Genomic DNA, 19720 nt, shown 5'->3' with positions numbered 1-19720 from the left:
CCAGTTATCATTACCCATTTAAATATTAGACTTTCGTTGCCCAACTCAGTGCCTGTGTATCCTCCCATTTAAAGATGGATTAAAACACTCACCCCGTAGTGAGGGAGATACTCAAAGACTTTAGGACAAAATACTTTCCTAACCGTGGGCTCTAAGGAACGTTCTTCAGCTACAAAAGAGGGAGACCAGAGTAGCTAAAGGGCTCCTAAATTTAGCACAGCGGGGAGGATAAAGCGGCAAGACAAGACTGGAGAGCTAGGAGGAGCTCCGACTGGGGAAGGAGGCCTCGCCCGCGTCAGTGCCTGCGCTCCGGCCCGCAAAGGGGCGGGCCTAGAACTGCGGAGAAAACTCACCAAGCCGGGGAGGGGGCTTGGAAGCGCTTCAGACCGTACTGGGGGCGTCTGGCTGGCACAGCCGTCGAGCCCCGCCCCCGCCGCCTTCGGGGGGGTTCCCGGGGGAGCGCCTCGGCAGGCGGCTTGCTTCACACTTCCAGAACCCCCGGCCCGGCCCGCCCGCGACCCCTTGAGCCCCGGCTTGCAACCCAGCGTGGGGTCAGTCACCAATTGCGCCCGAAGGCCACATCCGGCGCGTACCACTCGCCGCGCCACACACCCGCGCTCCCCCGCAATCGTGAGTGGTGCGGCCCCGCCCCGCCCCTTGACGCCTGCTAGGGGCGGGACGCCCTTCCGTCACGTGACGGGGAGTGACCTCGCCGCCCCGCGCCATGGGGGCTTCGGACCCGGAAGTGGCGCCCTGGGCTCGCGGCGGTGCCGCGGGGATGGCGGGAGCCGGAGCAGGAGCTGGAGCTCGCGGTGGAGCGGCGGCGGGGGTCGAGGCTCGGGCTCGCGATCCGCCGCCTGCACACCGTGCACACCCCCGCCACCCTCGGCCTGCGGCACAGCCCTCTGCCCGCAGGATGGACGGCGCGTCCGGGGGCCTGGGCTCCGGGGACAACGCCCCGACCACCGAGGCTCTTTTCGTGGCGCTGGGAGCGGGCGTGACGGCGCTCAGCCACCCGCTGCTCTACGTGAAGCTGCTTATCCAGGTGCGCGGCCAGGGCGCCGCAGGGAGGTGGGGGCTGATGTGAAGGTGACAGGCCGGGATCTGGAAGAGGATGGGGGCAGGGAATCTATGGCGACGGATTTGGGGATGGGGCGATGTCGGCAGGTTTAGTGGGCTGAAGGAGTGAGGAAGAAAGGAAGCGTTGAGGGACTTGGGGGTGCAGGAAAGGGGGCGAAGGGGTAGAAAGGACAGATTTGGGAGAGGATGGAAGGAACAAGGACTTTGGTGTGTGCAGGGGAGGGATCGAAGGAATGGGGAGAGGGATTTGGAGGATGAAGGAACGGAGGCCATGAACTTAGAATAGGAGGGAAGGGGCAGCATTTTAGGGCGAGTAAAGAAGCAACAGAAATGGGGGGAGGGGCGGGAAGTTTTGGCGAATGGGCGGGGAGGAGGATTGGGGGCCAAGACAGAGTATTTAGATGAAGAGCACATACTTAAGGGGGAGTAGCAGGAGCTTGGGATTTGAAAGAGATGGATTTAAAGCTGTTTGAGGGGACAAAGGACTGGAGGCCAGGGCCAAAAATTTAGGAGAGAAAAAAGGGCATCAGACTCGGGGAAGCGGGGGCGATGGGGAGGAGACGGTGGATTTAATGGTATGGGGATTTAGTGGGAAAGGGCGAAGGCAAAGGATTTAGCAGGGGAGAGCTTTGCGTTTGCAGAAGGGGGCTCTGGATTTGATGGCGACGACAGATTTGGTGGGAGGAGGGGTCAGGGTGACGCGTTTTGAGGGAGGGGAACAGATAGGGCGACGCAATGGGGGAGGGGTGTGATGGCGATTTGTCTGGAGAGGAGACCGAGGAGGAGGAGGCTTTTAGGGGGAAAGAGGTGACGCATTTGGAAGAGAAAATGAAAGTCACACCTGGGGTCGGGAGATGGGACTTACAGTCCTTGTATGGGGGGGAATGGGTTATGGAGTTTTGGAATTGGGCAGAAGGGGCCGGTGGAACATACTGTGGCAGGATAGGTAGAGGCTGGCAGAAACTGAGGCCAAGGAAGGACGACTCTGGAATGGAGCCATGTAGGGGCCCTTGGCCTATGGTGGTGGCGGGCAAGGCCTTGCAGATGAAGTGGGCTGCTTGAGAAAGGGAGAGATTGAGCTGGAAGGAAGCCGGGTGGAAGGAGTGCATTTGGCAGAATTAGGTGGACAAAACTGAGATGGGCACTGTTTAGATAGGGGTGGTTCCAGCCACGACTGATCACTGAAGATTTCGCCTAGAATTTTCTAGTGAGGAAGGGAAGGAATAGAGGGGGTAAAAATTGACATGGAGGCCAACCAAGATTTGAGGTTGGAGTTGAAGTGAATGGGCACCAGATTTACTGTCTTTGTGACAGGACTGAGAGAGTGGGAGATACAGTTGGCATGGGAGCAGTTGAAATCTGGGGTCCAAGGAATGGAGCAGTAGATTTTTAGGTCTGACTGGGAACATGACAAGGAATGAGGAGATTCAGTCAGGGACACTAAGATGCCTGACTGGCATCTTACGGTGACAGAGATTTGAAAATAGCTGGTGGGGGAAGATTGAAACTGGTATTTGGTTATGATCTGGGAGCTGATTTTCTTAAGGAATTAGGGCTGCATTTTCAGCAGTAGAGATTACAGGCTTGGGAGAGAAAGTGGGGCTTTGGAACTGATGTTACCTGAGAAGCAAGGGTACCGGGAGCTGAGTTTTTCATCTGACAGAGCAAGATTGGGTGAGGGCTGGGTTTTTAGGGTGGCAGCTAGGAGGGTCTCTGGGATAGAGGATGCTGGAGTACATCAGGAATTGGTGGGAGCGGGGAGGGGGTTTCACAGGAACGGAGTGAGGAGGGGCTTCATGGTGGATTTGGTGTACAGTGAGAAGAGCATTGAAATACGAGTGATTTGAAGAGGGAATTGGGTATGAGGGAGACTAGAGGGTGAAAAGAACTGGATGGGTAAGGATGGTTCCCCCAGTTGGGGTGACAGAGGTCATCTTTGTGATCTGAATCCAGCTCGTGCTGAGTGTAACATGTTTCAGGGTGAAGTATACCTTGGGAATCAGGCATAGTTTGCAAAACAGCAGCTCTCAGTCTGGGGGCAGGCAAGTGGCAGGATTGGAGTGGCAGATTCAGGGGTTGGCTAGATCAAGTGGACAAGAACATGGAGTCTTGGATCGGGGTTCGTCCAAGTCAAGTTTCAGGAGTTGGAGGTTTGAAGGTGAGGAACTGGCTCTGCCAGTGTCGGGTGCAGAGCCGCAGCTCTGGCTCGGGGAGGACTGGCTTAAAAGATCTGGGGATGAACTAGGCTGCATGTGACTTGGGCACAAAGAAGGGAAACTGGGATGAGGGAATGGGGCTGAGATGTGTGCCTTTGATAACCCCAGGTGGAAGCTAAATAGACTCGGCAGATTGGGGGGCTCTGGGGTGAAGGGACACAGCAGATTTAAAGGTGCAGGTGGAATTGCTAGGACCCCCAGATGGTGACTAGACTGAGACAGCAACAGAACAGTAGTAGCTCAGACTTGGAGTTGAGAGTGGAAAGAGAATAGCACCAATGGAAGGAACAAAATCAAAACTAAAGGTTTTCCAGTGAGGAGGGGAGGTTCTGACACCTTCGACCATTTGTCCGAGATGGGGAAAGGTCTAGAGGGGGAGGGCTAACAGCTTGGGTCAGCTGGCTCATCCCTTTCCTTCAACTCCCCTGGGCTACAATTTCATTTTTTCGAAAAGAAGGTGGCTATCATGGAGGAGTTTCTTCATGTACAGTCAGTGATCTGTCACGTAGCTCAGAATGACGTCCCCAAGTGACAACCAGAACTTTCAAAACACTTGACTAAGGTAAAGAAGAGACGAAATTGGACCAGGAAAACACTAGAAGCATGCCTAGTCCAGTTTTTAAGGCAGAGCTCTCCAGCCTTGCCATTTCTGTTCCCTGCTACATCCAAAAAGAGCTGCTCTGGTCCAGGTGCTTGACTGCCTTCCTGTGAGGGACAGGGCTGTGTTCTGGCCCCCTGCCCAGGAAGGGGACTTCTCGCACCACTCTTAGGTACTGGTCTAACTACCTTGCCTGGCCATAGAGTCTCTCTCCTCAACAGTTGGCAGCATCATAAATGGCCTCACACCTCAGGAGAGACACCCCCACCCCTAAGGGGTGTGGGTGGCTGTGTCCTCTCCTCTCCCCCATGAGTTTAACGGGTGCTATAATTATAACCAGCATCTATACAGCAAGAATTACGATAGCCCTACAGAAATGAAGGGGTCATTGTGTCACAGGGATATGAAGTAATCAAGATTAGAACACAGATGAAGAATTGTTTGAGGAGCATCCGGGACTGGAGGTAACGGTTTGCTGTGCCTGGGAGCCAGAGGGACAGACTTGTCCGCCTCTCCAGTGGGGGCAGTCAGGAACTTGAGTGTGGGGTGCACCCTGGGGTGGCTTACTCGGAGGTGGGCCGTCTGAAGTTCGGGACTGAGATGGGGGTTTAATGTGTTTGGGTGTTGGTGCCTTTGGGATTGAGATTGGACTGAAATGTTAGTCCAGAGATGGGAATTACCTGAGATTTATTCTGAGATGAGTGCAGGGTTCAAAGTTCAAAGTACATAAAAGGGCCTGGGGGCTTTCTGCACTGGAAATGTCTGGAATCTGAAGGTGAGAATGTTGGGGGACAGGGCAACTTGGATTATGGTAAGGGTGTGGTCTGGGACTAGACGTTTCCATTGGTTGAGAGCTTGTGTGATGCTAATGGTTCTAGACTGCCGATGACATTTTTGGTACGTTTTGCCATGGAGAATACCCAACAGGAGCGCCATTGGAATGTGTGGGTGAAGAGGCAAAGGCCTGGGGGCATGAGCAGCCATGAGCCGGATCAACAGTGGAATCTGACCTTCCTTTTTGTGTTTGTTGATTCTGAAGGTGGGTCATGAGCCAATGCCCCCCACCATTGGGACCAATGTGCTGGGGAGGAAGGTCCTCTATCTGCCGAGCTTCTTCACCTATGGTGAGTCTGCTTCCCAGGCCGGAAAGCCCACACAGACAAAACGTCAGCCGGGAGCAGGCCCAGCTGGCCCCAGGGCACACGCAGGGGAGCGTGACCCCGTGTCCGATGGGCAGGGGGCGGAAGGGGTTGAAGTGTGCCCAATGACATTGGGTCGCTAGGGTGGGAGCAGGTAAACAAGACAGCTTTGGGAGCAGGTAAACAGGATAGCTTTGGTCCAGCTCCACCGCCTGTAGCTTCTGGACACTGGCCCCTGTCATCCCTGCCACCCCAAGTTGTGCCTGAAAATGGGAGTCCAGGGAGGTTTCCCTTTGCTTTCGTAGCATTCTGGCCCTGTTACCAGTGTTTCTGCTTTGCTGCTACGCCAGCAGGAGGCCTTTTCCAGCAGCTTCCTGGGTTCTTTCCCTTCCTCCTCTTTCCCCTGCATTCCCCAGGTGGTGGGGCCTCCTCGAGCATCTTCCCACACTAGGCACAGAGCAGCCAGTGCCCAGGGCATTGCGGTTCACCTCTGGCCTGCCCTGAGCGGCCGCTGGAGCTTGGCAAACTGCTTTGCTGGCCCCCGTGCTCCTGGTGTGCGAAGCCGTGGCATCTTCTTTATCCAGACCCTTTGTCAAGCATCCCATAGTTCCTGCTGTGGCTCTGCTGGCTAAGAGGTCTCTTCCCAGAGGCCCACCCCTGGAGAGCTCGGCCCGGGCTGCTGAGCCCACCTGGCTGCCTCTTACTGCTCATGCCCAGGCCTCCAGCCGCCAGCTGGCTCAGGCTGTCCCAGCGCACCATCAGTGTCTTCCAGTGCCCACCCTCACCGGACTTCGCTAAGTGTGCCCTCGTTCTCCATGTTCACAGTTGGGCTGATGACCTCTCCCCCTGCCCCAGGCTTCCTCCACTTCTGCTCTTCATACCTGTTTGGTCAGTCCAGAATGATCTCTGAAAACCTCTCTGCCAGATAACCTGGGACTTTGCCTCCTGTCACCTTTCTCTTTTTTTTTTTGAAGTTTTTTTTTTTTTACTTTGTATTTTTTACTTATTTGAAGGAGAATGAGAGCTGGAGAGAGAGCGTGAGCATGCACACAGGATGAAGGACAAGCAGGCTCCCTGCTGACTAGAAAACCCTATGCAGGACCCTGGGAGCATGCCCTGAGCTGAAGACAGACATTTAACTGACTGAGCCGCCCAGGCACCCCTTCCCCGCCCCCTGCCTTTTTCTTTTTAATTCCACACACTGTTGGCAGAATCTGATGTCACGGCTCTCTTCCACTTTGCCACCATGGTGTTGAGGAGCCCATGGCCAGGCCAGACATGTCATTTTGTGGGAAAGTGTGTTCATGTTTGGTTTTATATAGAAACAGTCTGGGAAGGGGAGGGGGAGGTCACAGAAGTAGGCAGGCACGCTGACCGTTGCATGGAGAAGCTATAGGGTAGAGTGAACACGGGTTTTGTGGGAAGCTGGGGCAGCGAGCTGCCAGCCCCTCCTGGTGGCTTCTGTGCGTGCTCTGGCCGTACGAGGGACCAAGGGTCAGAACCAAGACTGCCTCTCCTCGTGTCACAGAGTGCTTCCCGAAAGCACTCAGGGTGAAGGGATCTTGACCCACATCTTGCATCTTGAAGAGATGAGCAGAGTTCTGTGCCCCCACTCACCCTGAGTAGAGAAATGTTGTTTCCATCCAGATGCTGTAAACATACAGCCATTGGGCAGTTGAAGATAACCGTGCCTGCTCTCATGTGAGAGCAAGGGGGCTCAGCTGTCTCCTATCTAGACAACATCTACTCCTCTCCAGGTTGCGATGGAAAGTGCCACAGCTGTCATGATGTTCTTTGGTGTAATAGCCTGGAGAGTTTTTTCCAGGGACTGCAGAGAGACTGTGGAATGACTGAGCCTTGGCTGGGCCGTAGGGATATTTTATACCTTTCTCTGCTCTTACTTATTCCTAAATCACCTCTGAGATGAGGGGGAAAGGGGTCCTTACTCCTTTTTTTTTTCTTTAAGATTTTATTAATTTATTTGACAGTGAGAGACAGAGCCAGAGAGCCCAAGAGAGGGGAACAGCAGAAGGAGCAGAAGCAGACTTCCCGCTGAGCAGGGAGCCCAATGCAAGGCTTGATCACCGGACCCTGGGGATCATGCCCTGAGCTGAAGGCAGATGCTTAACTGATTCAGTCACCCAGGCACCCCATCCTTTCTCCTTTTTTACTGGTGGCCAAATCGGATAGAAAGAGGCTAAGTGACTCACTCTTGATCACACTGAGGCTTTATCCTGCCTGCCTCTCTTGCTGCCTGGAGCTCCCCTCCTCCAAAACAAACCTTCCTCCTGCCTGTTCACTCTGTCAATCAGGGCACCCTGCCATGTCACCCAGTGTCCGGTCCCCTCCTATTCCTCTCTTTCCAGCCCCATGCTCATCTCAGAAAGCCACATATGCAGGGAACAGGTGCTCTCTGGCCCCACTGAAAGCCTATTCTAGCAGTGACATTGAATTTGTTGGGTTGGCAGACATGTTGCCGTGGAGAGAAAGGCGCTTTTGCTGGTTTCTGCCACTGCGTGGTGCTAAGGAGCTGAAGTTGGGTCTGGGAGGGCAGCATGGTATCTGGGAGAAAGTTCTGCTAGCTTCTCTTCTAGGTATGCAGGTTTATAAGAATACATCACTTTGGGGCACCTGGGTGGCTCAGTGGGTTAAAGCCTCTGCCTTCAGCTCAGGTCATGATCTCAGGGTCCTAGGAGCGAGCCCCACATCGGGCTCTCTGCTCAGCAGGGAGCCTGCTTCCTCCTCTCTCTGACTGCCTCTTTGCCTACTTGTGATCTCTTTCTGTCAAATAAATTTAAATAAAATCTTTAAAAAATAAAAAGAATACATCACCTTTTTGAACATAGTTTAAAAGTTTATATTAAAATAATAGAACTTTGGATAGAGCATGTGATTGGCTCAGTTGGTAGAGCACGTGACTCAATTTTGGGGTTAGAAGTTCGAGGCCCACATTGGGTGCAGAAGTTACTTAAAAAAAAATAAAATCTTTAGAGGCATCTGGGTGGCTCAGTTGGTTAAGCTTGGTTTTGGCTCAGGTCATGGTCTTGGTTTTGGCTCAAGTCATGATCTCCGGTTCTGGGATCAACCTGACGTCGGGCTCTACACTCAGTGCAGAGTCTACTTGTCCTTCCTCTGCTTGTTGCCCCCATCTGTTCCCCCGACCCCTCACATGCTCTCACTTTCTCTCTCAAATAAATCTTAAAAAGAAAGAAAAAAGCACTGACTCATTCAGGTAGGGTCCAAGTTCCCTGACTGCTTATGTTTTTTTCTATAGAACAGTTCACTGGTGCCTGTTTTGGTTACTTCTCCACTAGCTTTGTCCCATCCCCCCACCCCCACCTACTCTCCCCACCCCCTGCTGTGATTCATAAATGCTAATGTGTACCAGGTGGGAGCCTGGGTGCAGCACAGTGACAGTGACAGGATGAGGACGGCCTTCTCCATGGTGTGCTCAGGGGATTCTGTTTGTTCCTTTTTCCCTTTCTTCCTCCCTTAGGTTGCAAACTTCATCGTTGCCTGTGGGCACTCTCTGCCTTTTTCTGTTTTCTTGCCCCCAAGGAAAACATTTTTTTAAAAATTAATTTATTTTTCCAGTGTGGGGCTTGAACACATGAAGCTGAGATCAAGCGCTGAATGCTCCCCTGACCAAGCCAGCCAGGCGTCCCAAGAGAAACATTTTTTATGAGCAACAGAAGTGGTTTCTGGGTTGTAGCGCTGAAGTTGCTGCGTTAAAATACCATATCCCAGCTAGCCAAATATTTCTTCAAAGTTAAAATATGTGACTTTGTTGGTTGAAAACACATTCTGAAGGTTTTACCCAGAGAAATGGGCTAGAGAAGACTTTGGAGTTGGGGCCCAATTGCTTCTGGAGTTTTGGATAGAAAGCTGTTCCTTCTGTGACCGAGGAATAGGACACATTTGGTCTGGGAGTGAGTGTGATGTGGAGTGAGTTCGTCTGGCCCCAAATCTGATGCGGCCATCTCTGCTTTCTTATAGCCAAGTACATCGTGCAGGTGGATGGGAAGATAGGGCTCTTCCGAGGCCTGAGCCCCCGACTGATGTCCAACGCCCTCTCCACGGTGACCAGGGGCAGTATGAAGAAGGTGAGCCTGAGGTGAAGCCAGGAGCAGTTGCCTGAGGTTCCCCCAAGTTCCCTGCCAACCCCAGAGGTGGCTGTGTGCACCGTAGCCAGGGCTCTACACCCTGGTGGCCCAGGACTGTGTCTCCTTGATTGGGAAGTATCCTGCCCCATAGTCCTCCTGCTTGCCCACAACCGTGACACCATGCCGGCAGGGGCTCTCCCCCAGCCCCTGGAGCTCCAGCCCTGGAGTTATTGGAGGTGGACCCAGCTGCAGGGAAAATTGCAGGAGCTGGTTCCTGCTATCCCTGTCTCTTAAGTATGACATTTAAAAGATATAGCTGTACTTTACTTTTGGCCCTCCTTTGTTTTATTTTGTTTTGTTTTTAATTAAGTAAGCATGACGCCTATGTGGGGCTTGAGCTCAAACTCACAACCCTGAAATTGAGAGTTTCATGCTGTCCGATGGAGCCAGCCACGTGCCCCACTCCTTTGTTTCTTGTATCTCAGGTTTTTCCTCCAGATGAAATTGAGCAGGTTTCCAACAAGGATGACATGAAGACTTCTCTGAAGAAAGTAGTGAAAGAGGTGGGTATCTGGAGCTGGGAGAGGGAGGGGCCCTGGGAGGGCAGTCTCATTATTTCTCATGGCAGAGTGGGCCGGGTCATTGAAGAGACACAGATTTGGCTCCTCGTGTGTGTGTGCGCGTGCGCGTGCACACTCACACACATGTGGCTAGGACATGTGGGTAGGACATGGAAGGAACCCTGTCCGTACACCGTAAAGAATACCAGAAAGCCTCTTGGCTACCATGGGGTCTAGTGCAAGACCCAGTAGCACTCCTCGGTGGAGGGAAGGGGGGGTTGGCTATAAGTGGGGTGATCCCAGGTTGGCTGACCCCACCGGGAGCTGTGGGATCCCAGTTTTTCCCTTGGAAGAGCTTGTGGTTCCCCGGGAGTGCCAGGTCCCAAGAGAGGGCAAACCGCGTCCCCACCCTCTGCTTTCTTCCAGACCTCCTACGAGATGATGATGCAGTGTGTGTCCCGCATGCTGGCCCACCCCCTGCATGGTGAGCCACCCCAGGGGAGACGGCTTCACTGTGGGGTAACCCCTCATGGGCCATAGCCAGGCAGGCGGTGGTGGATCACTGGGAAGTACAGTCGTGTGGGGGTCCTTTCCTGGAACCGCACTGAGGAGAGATTGGCAGGGAGTCCTGTCCAGAGGGAGCCAGGGCCCTCCTGGGCAGAAGAAACGGGATGCCGTGGTCATGGGGTGTGATGGGAATCCCTGAGGCCCTCCTGCCCTCCTGCACTGACACAGGCCATGCATGGTGGCCACGGCAGCGGGCAACCCCCCTGCCACCACACACACACACTGGGTTGCCCTGGGCTTTGGCCACCATGTCACCCTTGTGTGTTTCTTTTTCCTCAGTCATCTCAATGCGCTGCATGGTCCAATTTGTGGGACGGGAGGCCAAGTACAGGTGGGTGATTCTAAAGAACTGGTAGGAGCGGCCACTCAGAGTCTGCTGGGACAGGCCGCGCTGGGGTCAGGTGCTGTCCCTCTTCTGTCCTCGGTCTCATGCTAGCTTCAGGGGAACATGGCAGGGGCTGCCATGGTCGATGTCCCGGACCTTTGCTCCTCTCCATCGCGTGTCCAGGGCTGCCGTGGCTGATTCTGGCAGCCCTGCAGAGGGGGTCAGTGGGAGCAGAGCTGGCTCAGATTGTGCCCCTCGGGACTGAGCTAGGGTTCCCTCCTGGATCCTCATTTATGCCCTAAACCATTTAGCTCATTTCATTTTCTGCTAAGAGGCTTTCCCCCTGTGGGCGTGGGCCCATCCTCTCAGTGGTTCACCAGTACTCACCCAGCATCTGTTATGCCCGGCCCTGAGCTGGGAGCTGTGGGGATGTAGCTGTGGGGCCGCAGCCCTCCCCTGTGGCAGTTCTACCCAACCTGGCCCCCTAAAGCTCAGTGCAGGACAGTGGGAGGAGGCTAGAGGCACATGGCAGGAGGACAGTCTCTGGGACCCTTCCTAAGATTCTCAGTTCCTGGTTTCTGTTGTTTCTACAGCCATCCTGTGGTTCCACTGCCATGGCCCCATTTTGGGTTGACTAGGGAAAATTGGCCTATTGTCCCAAACTGAAATGTAATGGTGGTCGACAGGAACGGGAGGGGAGGATGCAGCTCAGAGCCCCGATGGGCCAAGCTGCATTCAGGAAGAAGGGCTGTGGGGCCTGGCAAGGCAGGGGTCCGGGAGCAGCCTAGCACTAGGGCTTTGGCTCCCACCATCTCCAGCTTTCTTTTAGGTCTCCCCTGCTGCCTAGGCTTTGGAGGAGGTCCACGTAGGACAGGCTGCTCAGCATCACTAGCCCCAGGTCCCAGAGGCAGCTCTTGAACCTCCTTTGCATTTCATACCTAAGGCAGCAGCCTGTCCTTTGATCTCTGAGCTGCTGGGGGTTGGGGGTGAGGGTGGTGCCTTTTCCCAGGCTGCATCTGGGCTATCTGGTTCCAGGGTCTCCTGCAGGGCCCCCTGTTCCTTCTCTGCCCCATGGGCAAGTGGGTCCCCACTTGCTACCCCTCCTGGTATCCCGCTGTCGGGCATGCAGGCCTTCTCTGCCAGAATGCTGCTTCAGACAGAAAGGCTGTTGTCTGCAGTAGCCCAGACTGGAAGCCTAATGGCCAAATTCCACCAGATCCCCAGAAAGCAGCAGCAGGGAACCGCTAGGCTTCTCCTGGGGTGAAGGCTTTCCCATCTCTCTGAACTGTAAATACCCCTCTCTCTGAGACAAACACCCTCTCGTCTTCGCTGCTTGGGTTCTGCCTGGTAACAGCCTTCCCCCAACCCACCCACGTCCCCATCCAGGCCAGGACTAGCCGGCTCAGTTCTAAGCAGTATGGTGGGCTCCCCACTTCACCAGGGGCTGAGCTCCAAGGTGACTGGGGGACCTCATATCCCTGTATTCCCTTCTTCACAGTGGTGTGCTGAGCTCCATCGGGAAGATTTTCAAAGAGGAGGGTCTGCTGGGATTCTTTGTGTACGTGAGTTTCTGTACCCCATAGCTGGCCTCGTGGCATGGCTCTACTAACAGATACCTTCTCAACCTCTCAGGCCATAGCCGCCAGACTCAGACTAACCACAGGGCTCTGCCCCTCCCGCGCAGCTGCATTCCGGCTCCGTAGAGCTCCGTGGCATGTGTGAGCCACGGATTACCGGGACCAAAGCTGCTCGGCCTTTTGCAGATCACGGCTCGCACAGACATGGTACTGTTTGTCCAGCACACGGGGTTGGGATGGGCGGGGGGTGGGGAGACAGACTGATTGGCCCTCTGCCAGACCCTGTCCCTTGGCGCTGGGGATGGGAGCCGGCTAATCTCGCTGAGCTGGGCTACTGTGTTTAACATGGTGGGTGTTGCACGAAATGATCTGATCTCCGGCTTCTGGAAGGTCAGGACACGTCACTCTGCTGGGCCTGTCTTTGTGCCAAGCAGCCATCAGCAGGGGCCCATCGCCTCCCAAGGCCCACAGACCTCCGCCCTCCTGGGTGTCTCACGCCCACCTCAGGTCACCTGTAAAACAGAAAGCTTATACTGAAAAGAGCATGTCCAGATGGAACAAACGACAAGCAGATCCCAGAGCCACGCTGGACAGCTGTCTTTTGTTTTTGCCTTGTTAAGGTCTGGGCTGGGACCAACATGCTGTTATGTACGTAACATACTGGATAATGGGGTTCCCTGTTCATTCACTGTGGTTTGTAGTTGGTCAGGTATTTCTATATAGGGTCTCACTTAACCAAGAAATGACCATGTAGGTGCACATGTGTGTATATGGTTCTCACCAGGAGGGGGTTTTGCCCCCAGGAGATGCTGGAAATGTCTGGAGATGGCTTTTGGTTGTCACAATTGGCAGTTGGTGGGTAGAGGCCCCAGATGCTGTTAGCCATCCTGTAGTGCAGAGGTCAGCCCCCCACAGCGAGGCACGATCTGGTCCTCCATGTCAGGAGTGCTGGGACCACCAGGTCTTGATACACACACACACACACACACACACACACAGTTTTTTAGAATTTGATTTATTTATTTGACAGACAGAGATCACAAGTAGGCAGAGAGACAGGCGGAGAAAGAGAGGGAGAACCGGTCTCCCTGCTGAGCAGAGAGCTCGATGTGGGGCTCAATCCCTGGACCCTGGGGTCATGACCTAAACCGAAGGCAGAGGCTTTAACCCACTGCGCCACCCAGGCCCCCCTACATTCACACTCTTATATTCATACATATATATGTACACATACATATGCATACATATAAGCCTATGTGAATAAGTATATGTGTGCCTAAAGGGTACATCAGAACATAAAATGACATGTCACCACCTCTGGTTGTTTTCACACTCACTGTATAGAGCCCTCTTCCCAGGTATGAAGGGATTCTGATTTGACACATGCCTGCTCATCGGGTTCTGTTGTGCTTCACATGTGTGTGGTCCAGGTGACACCTGTACGTGTTCCCACACTGAGAAGGCCTCAGAACGCCTGTGAGTGGTTAGTCTGAGCACAGGTGGAGGCATCAAGATTGGCCACTGCATTAGAGAAGTTTCAGTTTCTTCATATCCCTTATCACCTCGATGTGTGGCGCATATTCTTTTTTTATTATTTTTATTAACATATAATGTATTATTTGCCCCAGGGGTGCAGGTCTGTGAATCACCAGGTTTACACACTTCACAGCACTCACGTAGACCATACCTTACCCAGTGTCCATAACCCAACCAGCCTCTCTCTACCCCCCACCCCCGGCCACCCTCAGTTTGTTTCCCGAGATTAAGAGTCTCATGGTTTGTCTCCCTGCCTGGTCCCATCTTGTTTCGTTTTTTCCTTCCCTACCCCCCAAATCCCCCACCCTGCCTCTCAAATTCCTCCTATCAGAGAGAGCATATCAGAGATAATTGTCTTTCTCTGACATATTTCGCTCAGCATAATACCCTCTAGTTCCATCCTGGCGCATATCCTTTTGAACTCTTCAAATATTTTGAAATAAGAGTTGCGCATATTCAGAACTCTCTGCCACACCTCCCAAGAGATAGCCATTCTTCTCCTGGAGAGTTTTCCAGGTCACTCTGTATCTAAACAAGCAAACAAACACATTGAAAGAAACAGTAGCAGCACGCAGGACTCATTGATCTCCGTCTGGCCTTTTGCCTGTATTTTCGGGGTCTTTTGTAGCAATTTGAAGGGCTGTTTCTTCTGAAGGCCATCTCTTCTAACAGTCAGCCCTCCTTGCAGAAGCTTGTATAGAATGTCTTCAGTGGAACATTCTAGGGGTGAAGACTACAGATGCATCAAGCCAAGTGCTTTGTGGGAGTGGATTAGGTGAAGAGTCCAGGAGAAAATATAAATGTGTAGACGCTATTTCCTAATCTGCATTTGAAAATCCCAGATTTAGCAACATTCATATCTCTGTGGTTAGAAAACCACTTGTGAGACTTTAAACTAATTTGTGGCCTCAGATGTGGCCTGTGACAACACCCTGCCCCCATGAAGAAAAGAACCCCTCCCTCCTGGTGTGGCTAGCTGCTGGCCCACATGGCCCCTGGAGGCTGTTTTCCTGAGGCTGGACTTTGGATATGCTGATGTTTTGAGCTTGGAACATCCTTGTCTCCTTCCTGGGCATGGAGCCCCCAAGAAATGGCCCCCTCCCTCCCCCAGCTTATCTTTGCTCACCTTGTTTTTTAGCGGCTTAATCCCTCACCTCCTGGGAGATGTGGTATTCTTGTGGGGCTGTAACCTGCTGGCCCACTTCATCAATGCCTACCTGGTGGATGACAGCGTGAGTGACACCCCAGGGGGGCTGGGAAACGACCAGAATCCAGGTTCCCAGGTTGGTTGGAACAAGGACTTGTCAATTTTCCATGTACTGCTGATACCCAGGGTCTGGGGCAGATTCAGGACCCTGCGATCCTTAGCACCAGGCCCTTAGGGCTAGAGAGGGTCTCTGGGGAGTGGTCCAAGAGGACCCCCTTTATTTTTTTTTAAAGACTTATTTATTTGAGAGAGAGAGAGAGCACGCACGCGCACGAGTTGGGGGAGGGTCAGAGGGGGAAGGAGTCCCAAGCAGATTCCCCACTGAGCTCGGAGCCTGACAGGGGGCTCGATTCCCAGGACACTTGAGATCGTGGCCTGAGCTGAAATAAGAATTAGACACTTAACTGACTGAGCCACCCAAGCGCCCCCTAAAAGGACCTCTTGTGCTGGGGTCAGCTTTGCTTCTGAGGAGAGTGGGCTCAAGAGAGAGGAGATTCAAGATCTGTAACCAGACCTGGAGGAGTTCATGGAGTGCCCCTCCTTGGGCAGCTTTATAAATAAAACAGACTCCAGCTTTTCCAAGGTGATGACCCAGCAGTGAATCCAGAAATCAGGATACAGACTAGCCCATAACCCTTTAACTTTTGCTTGATGTTTTATGCTTATGTGAATATTACATTTGATCCCAACAGCACCCCAGTTGTGAAGGGAACAGTACAGGTGTAATGTCCCATTTTACTGGTAAAAAGTTGAGATCCAGAGATTGAAAGGCTCTCCTGAAGCACTTGGCTAGGAATCAACAGGGTTGGGACTAGGTCTTTCCCGGCTTTCTAGGTCGCCTGGGAAGTGTCCCTGCAGATGTACCCCACGCTTTCGGTAGCAGTGGTCTATCTATACAGCCTGGTCTGCACAGTCCTTAGCAGGCTGCGTCAGTCACAGGGAAGCGTTAGTTTTGAGATGCTAAAAGGTGCTTGTTTAAGAAAGGTATCTAGAGACCTGATGGATTGAGTGGCTCGGCCTGAACCAGGACGAGTTGGGAGCAGATGGGCAGGAGATTCCTGGGAGCTAGACATTCTAACAGCGCGATTGCAAGCCCCAGGAGGATAAGCGAGCTGGGGACCTGTCTATCAGAGTCACCTCGTGGGGTGGGGTGGGGGCTCATGGTCTGTATGTGTCTGTGTCTGGGTATGTGTCTGTGTGGTGAGGAATGTCCCCACCCTAGCTGAGAGCCCTCTGCTCAGCGGGAAGTTGGGTCTGGTCATTTGACTTGGGTAGGTGAGTCCTGTTGGCCTTTCAGTGTTGGCAAATTCAGCTGGTTCCTTGGAGATCAGCTCCCACATACCCAGGGTCTGCCCCTTTCTCAGGGCCTCATGGATGGGGGAGCTGCTGCCATCACATACACAGCAAGGCTGGGGCCCTGGGGGGTGTGGTGTCCCACAGCTGACTGGCTTTCTCCAGCTTTATGGAAAGAGGTTTTCAGGTGCTCTTCTGTGTGTGGCTTAAAGGCTCAGATGAGGCTGCCGTTCCCACAGAGGGCTGGACAAGGCTGCATCCGAGGTTGCAGGGTGTCCACCGGCTGGGATGGCCATGTGGCATGAGGCTGAGGCACAGGGAGGTCCCCCTTCCTAGAGAGGGGCTGTTTTCTAGGCAAAGTAGGATTCAGATGTTTGGGGTCCGAAGTGGATGAGAGCTTGGTAAGGTAGGGGATGGCCACAAGTTGAGAGTTTCCCCTCCCCTTTTGCTGCAAGACCAGGATTCTGCATCTGGGGAGTTGGGTGGGTGTCTGTTTTCTCACTCAGTAAGCACTTAACTAAGCACCAAGTGTGTGCTGAGCCCTGGACACTGATCAAGGCAGACACAGGCCAGACCCTTGGAACTCACAGCTTAGTGGGGTGCACAGGCCAGCAGCTGGTATGATCCTACTTAACGGGGTCTGCACCTCTGCTCCTTGCCATCTCAGGTTGGGTCTCGGGAGTCCTATTATTCTGCTCCCCCTGCTTCTGCCTTTCAGGCCTTCTCTTGGCTCTGGCTCTGGCTCCAATGCCACCAAAGCCACTGGCAGGGCCCTAGAAGGGAACACCATATCTGCTGTGGTGTGAGGGGACCCCGAGCCCAGACAGGGTGTGAGGCCAGTGTATGGGGTCAGGTTGGGGGGCCCCAGACCAGGCAGCATGGGGCCAGAGTGCTTCTCTGAAGGGCCGCCCACAGTGCCCGTAACAAACTGGTCTTCCTTTCTGTCTCCAGTTCAGCCAGGCCCTGGCCATCCGGAGCTATACCAAATTTGTGATGGGGGTAAGTCAAGCCAGCGGCTCAGCCAGCTGCCCTTTCTCCTTCCCTGCGGGCCCTAGTGGGGCTTGGGAGGCTGTCTCTGGTGATGGCTAGAGGCAGGCCCGGGTGTAGGGTATTGGCACAGTATGCTCTTGCTCCCTGAGTCGGGAACGGTGGTTGTGGGGTCACTGCCACTCCGGTCTCCTTGGGTTTCAGATTGCAGTGAGCATGCTGACCTACCCCTTCCTGCTGGTCGGTGACCTCATGGCTGTGAACAACTGCGGGTAGGTGTGCGCCCCTCCTCCAGGCAGTCTGGCGGGGCTGTGGGGGGCAGGGCATCCAGTTCAGCCTGTCCCCGGTGCTCTGCTTTCTCCTGCCTGGTCTGTGCATAGGCTGGCCACCCCCACCACCCGCATCCTCTGGGATTCACTGCGCCCCCGCCCCAGGCTGCACCTGTGATTCGGGGATGTGGGTGGTGGCAGCTCCAAGACGTACCTTAAGCTCTCCTCCTTGGCTGAGCCATCTCCCCCCATTCAGTGGGTCTGATGTGCTCTCCTTCCTGGGTAGGCTGCAGGCCGGGCTTCCCCCGTACTCCCCCGTGTTCAAGTCTTGGATCCACTGCTGGAAATACCTGAGCGTGCAGGTAAGCCAAGTTCCCAACAGAAGCATGTCTTCCCCCCCACCCCCCGCCATTCTTCCCCCACACCAGTCAGGTCAGATGGTTTTGAGGGCTTTGCATTGTGTGGAAAGATGAGAGATTGTCTCGGGGCCCAGTGTTGTCACAGGGTGCATTAAGAATACAGACTCCTGGTTTAAGGCATTTTCGTTAAATTTTCACTTTATTTTAGAAAGGATGGGAGGGCGCTAGATCTGAATTTACTTACAGATTTTGCAAAAGACAGTCTCCCTTTCTTCAACTCTTAAAAGATTCTGAGAAGGAGAACTCTGAGGGAGCCCACGGAGTAGGTGGTGAAGCCCAATATTTTAGCCCTTGAGTAACTTGGCTGCCATGTCTGAGGCCAACCCATCGCTTCTGCAAGACATCCCCACTGCCAGGGAGAACCTGAGGCTTGAGCTGGGTCACGTGGCGTGGGTGCCAGTCTTGGGATTTTGTGTTCTCTGCCCAAGCACCCTCCTGCCGGCCTGGAGCCCTTGGTCCCAGAGGTCACAGATGAAGGCGTCTGGCGCAGGGCAGACCCTTGCCTTGCCTAGCCTTGGTTTGCCTTGAAGTCAAACCAGCACCCCAACAGGCCTCAGGGCTGAGAAGTGGATGGATGGGAGGGAAGCAGTGGGGGCAAGAGGCAGACCCCGTTCTTCACAGCAGCTTGAGTCAGGGCTCCTTCCTTCATGTCCTGTGGGCATTGGGGAGTCCCAGAAGTCTCTGAAGCCAGAAGGGCAACAAGTCTCCTCTTAGCCCCAGCGACACTGGTCACACTTCGATGGGAACTGAACTGACCCCTCGTACTTCAGTACAGGGCATATTCTGACCTTGCCCTCTAGGACTGCCAGCCTACGCCCCCACCCCCGATCCTGGGGTCTTTGAGCCGCTGGTCCCCTGCTTTGGCTCCTGCTGGCCTTGCCCTGGGGCGGGACGAGAAGTGTGACCTCCCTGGTCACTGACTCACCCGTTCCTTCCAATCCAGGGCCAGCTTTTCCGCGGCTCCAGCTTGCTTTTCCGCCGGGTGTCCTCAGGATCGTGCTTTGCTCTGGAGTAACCTGAATCCCCTGAAAAAAACACAGTGTCTCAGCCTGGCCACCACAGGTGGGGTGTGGTCATCTCGGGCACCTGTTAGATGAGTCCGACCCAGCAACACCTCATTGTGCTCCAGCTAGCAGGGCTTTGGTTTCCACGTTTGCCGTGTATCGGTCCAGGAGAGGAGGTTGGGGGGAGACTGCCCCCAGGGGATGGGTTACCCGTTAGACCTGGGAAGGTGCGGGTGAGGCTGGAGAATTGAGGCAGAACCCCCTTCCTTCACAGATCTGCCGAGTCTGCCCTGTGCAAGGGGCCAGAGAGTGGCTCCCGAAGGCCTAGCTAGAATGGGAAAAGGCTCACTGGGTCAGATCCCACTCCCCACCCCACTCATATCCACGACAGCCCCAGCCATCATCCTGCAGCTCAGCTGCGAGCACTGCTCTTCTGCTTTGTAAATAGGGCCTGGGCCCCTTGCACGAGGCCATCCTCATGTCCAGGCCTGTGCTTGGAAGCTCCCGCTAGGTACTACCTTCATGTTTCTCAACACTACTCCTCTGACACGAAGGTGGCACCTTCTGAAAGGAAATCATGTGACTTCTCTGAATGTGTCTCCCTCCTCAAACGCTCCTCTGGTCAGTTCCATGGTAAGGACTTAGGTGTGGGATATGCTTCCCTGCGCACTTGTCAATGCCCAGAAGTTAGGCAGGCCGCTGTCTCTCATACTATTCGGTTTAAAAGTTCCCGATAAGATTTGACCTTGTCTCCCTCCCTCAAATAAAATGTATTGGTGGTGATTTGGAATTTGGTGGGGAGCGTGTTATTTTTATGACTGTAGCAGCTGTCCGTGGGGT

At 54.0% G+C, this 19720-nt stretch overlaps 1 protein-coding gene across 2 annotated transcripts; it reads left to right on the top strand.

Moving 5' to 3' along the window:
- Positions 1 to 684: 684 nt before the first annotated feature.
- Positions 685 to 19670, top strand: MTCH1 (mitochondrial carrier 1). Of its 2 annotated transcripts, none has more exons than XM_004740033.3 (12): positions 685 to 1045; positions 4934 to 5018; positions 9030 to 9136; positions 9622 to 9699; positions 10123 to 10180; positions 10543 to 10594; positions 12087 to 12146; positions 14840 to 14933; positions 17153 to 17200; positions 17393 to 17460; positions 17744 to 17819; positions 18820 to 19670. In XM_004740033.3, exons 1-12 carry the CDS (start codon positions 725 to 727, stop codon positions 18889 to 18891), a joined length of 1119 nt encoding a protein of 372 aa, XP_004740090.1. In that variant the 5' UTR covers positions 685 to 724; the 3' UTR covers positions 18892 to 19670. The 2 variants fall into 2 exon arrangements, with proteins under 2 accessions (XP_004740090.1, XP_004740088.1); XM_004740031.3 differs by having other exon boundaries at positions 14840 to 14984.
- The last annotated feature ends 50 nt before the right edge of the window (positions 19671 to 19720 follow it).

The sequence above is a fragment of the Mustela putorius genome, unplaced genomic scaffold (genome assembly GCF_011764305.1).
Source record: "Mustela putorius furo isolate JIRA1106 unplaced genomic scaffold, ASM1176430v1.1 tig00003983_pilon_pilon_pilon, whole genome shotgun sequence".
Taxonomy (NCBI): Eukaryota; Metazoa; Chordata; class Mammalia; order Carnivora; family Mustelidae; genus Mustela; species Mustela putorius.
Note: the sequence above shows the minus strand (reverse complement) of the source record. Positions and strands in the feature narration are given on the sequence as shown.

Excerpts from the sequence above, each read along its gene's own strand:
- MTCH1 (XM_004740031.3), top strand. The coding sequence starts at position 725 with ATGGGGGCTTCGGACCCGGAAGTGGCGCCCTGGGCTCGCGGCGGTGCC. Across the intron at positions 1,046-4,933 it reads ACGTGAAGCTGCTTATCCAG|GTGGGTCATGAGCCAATGCC; the intron begins GTGCGCGGCCAG and ends TTGATTCTGAAG. Across the intron at positions 14,985-17,152 it reads ACCAGAATCCAGGTTCCCAG|TTCAGCCAGGCCCTGGCCAT; the intron begins GTTGGTTGGAAC and ends TTCTGTCTCCAG.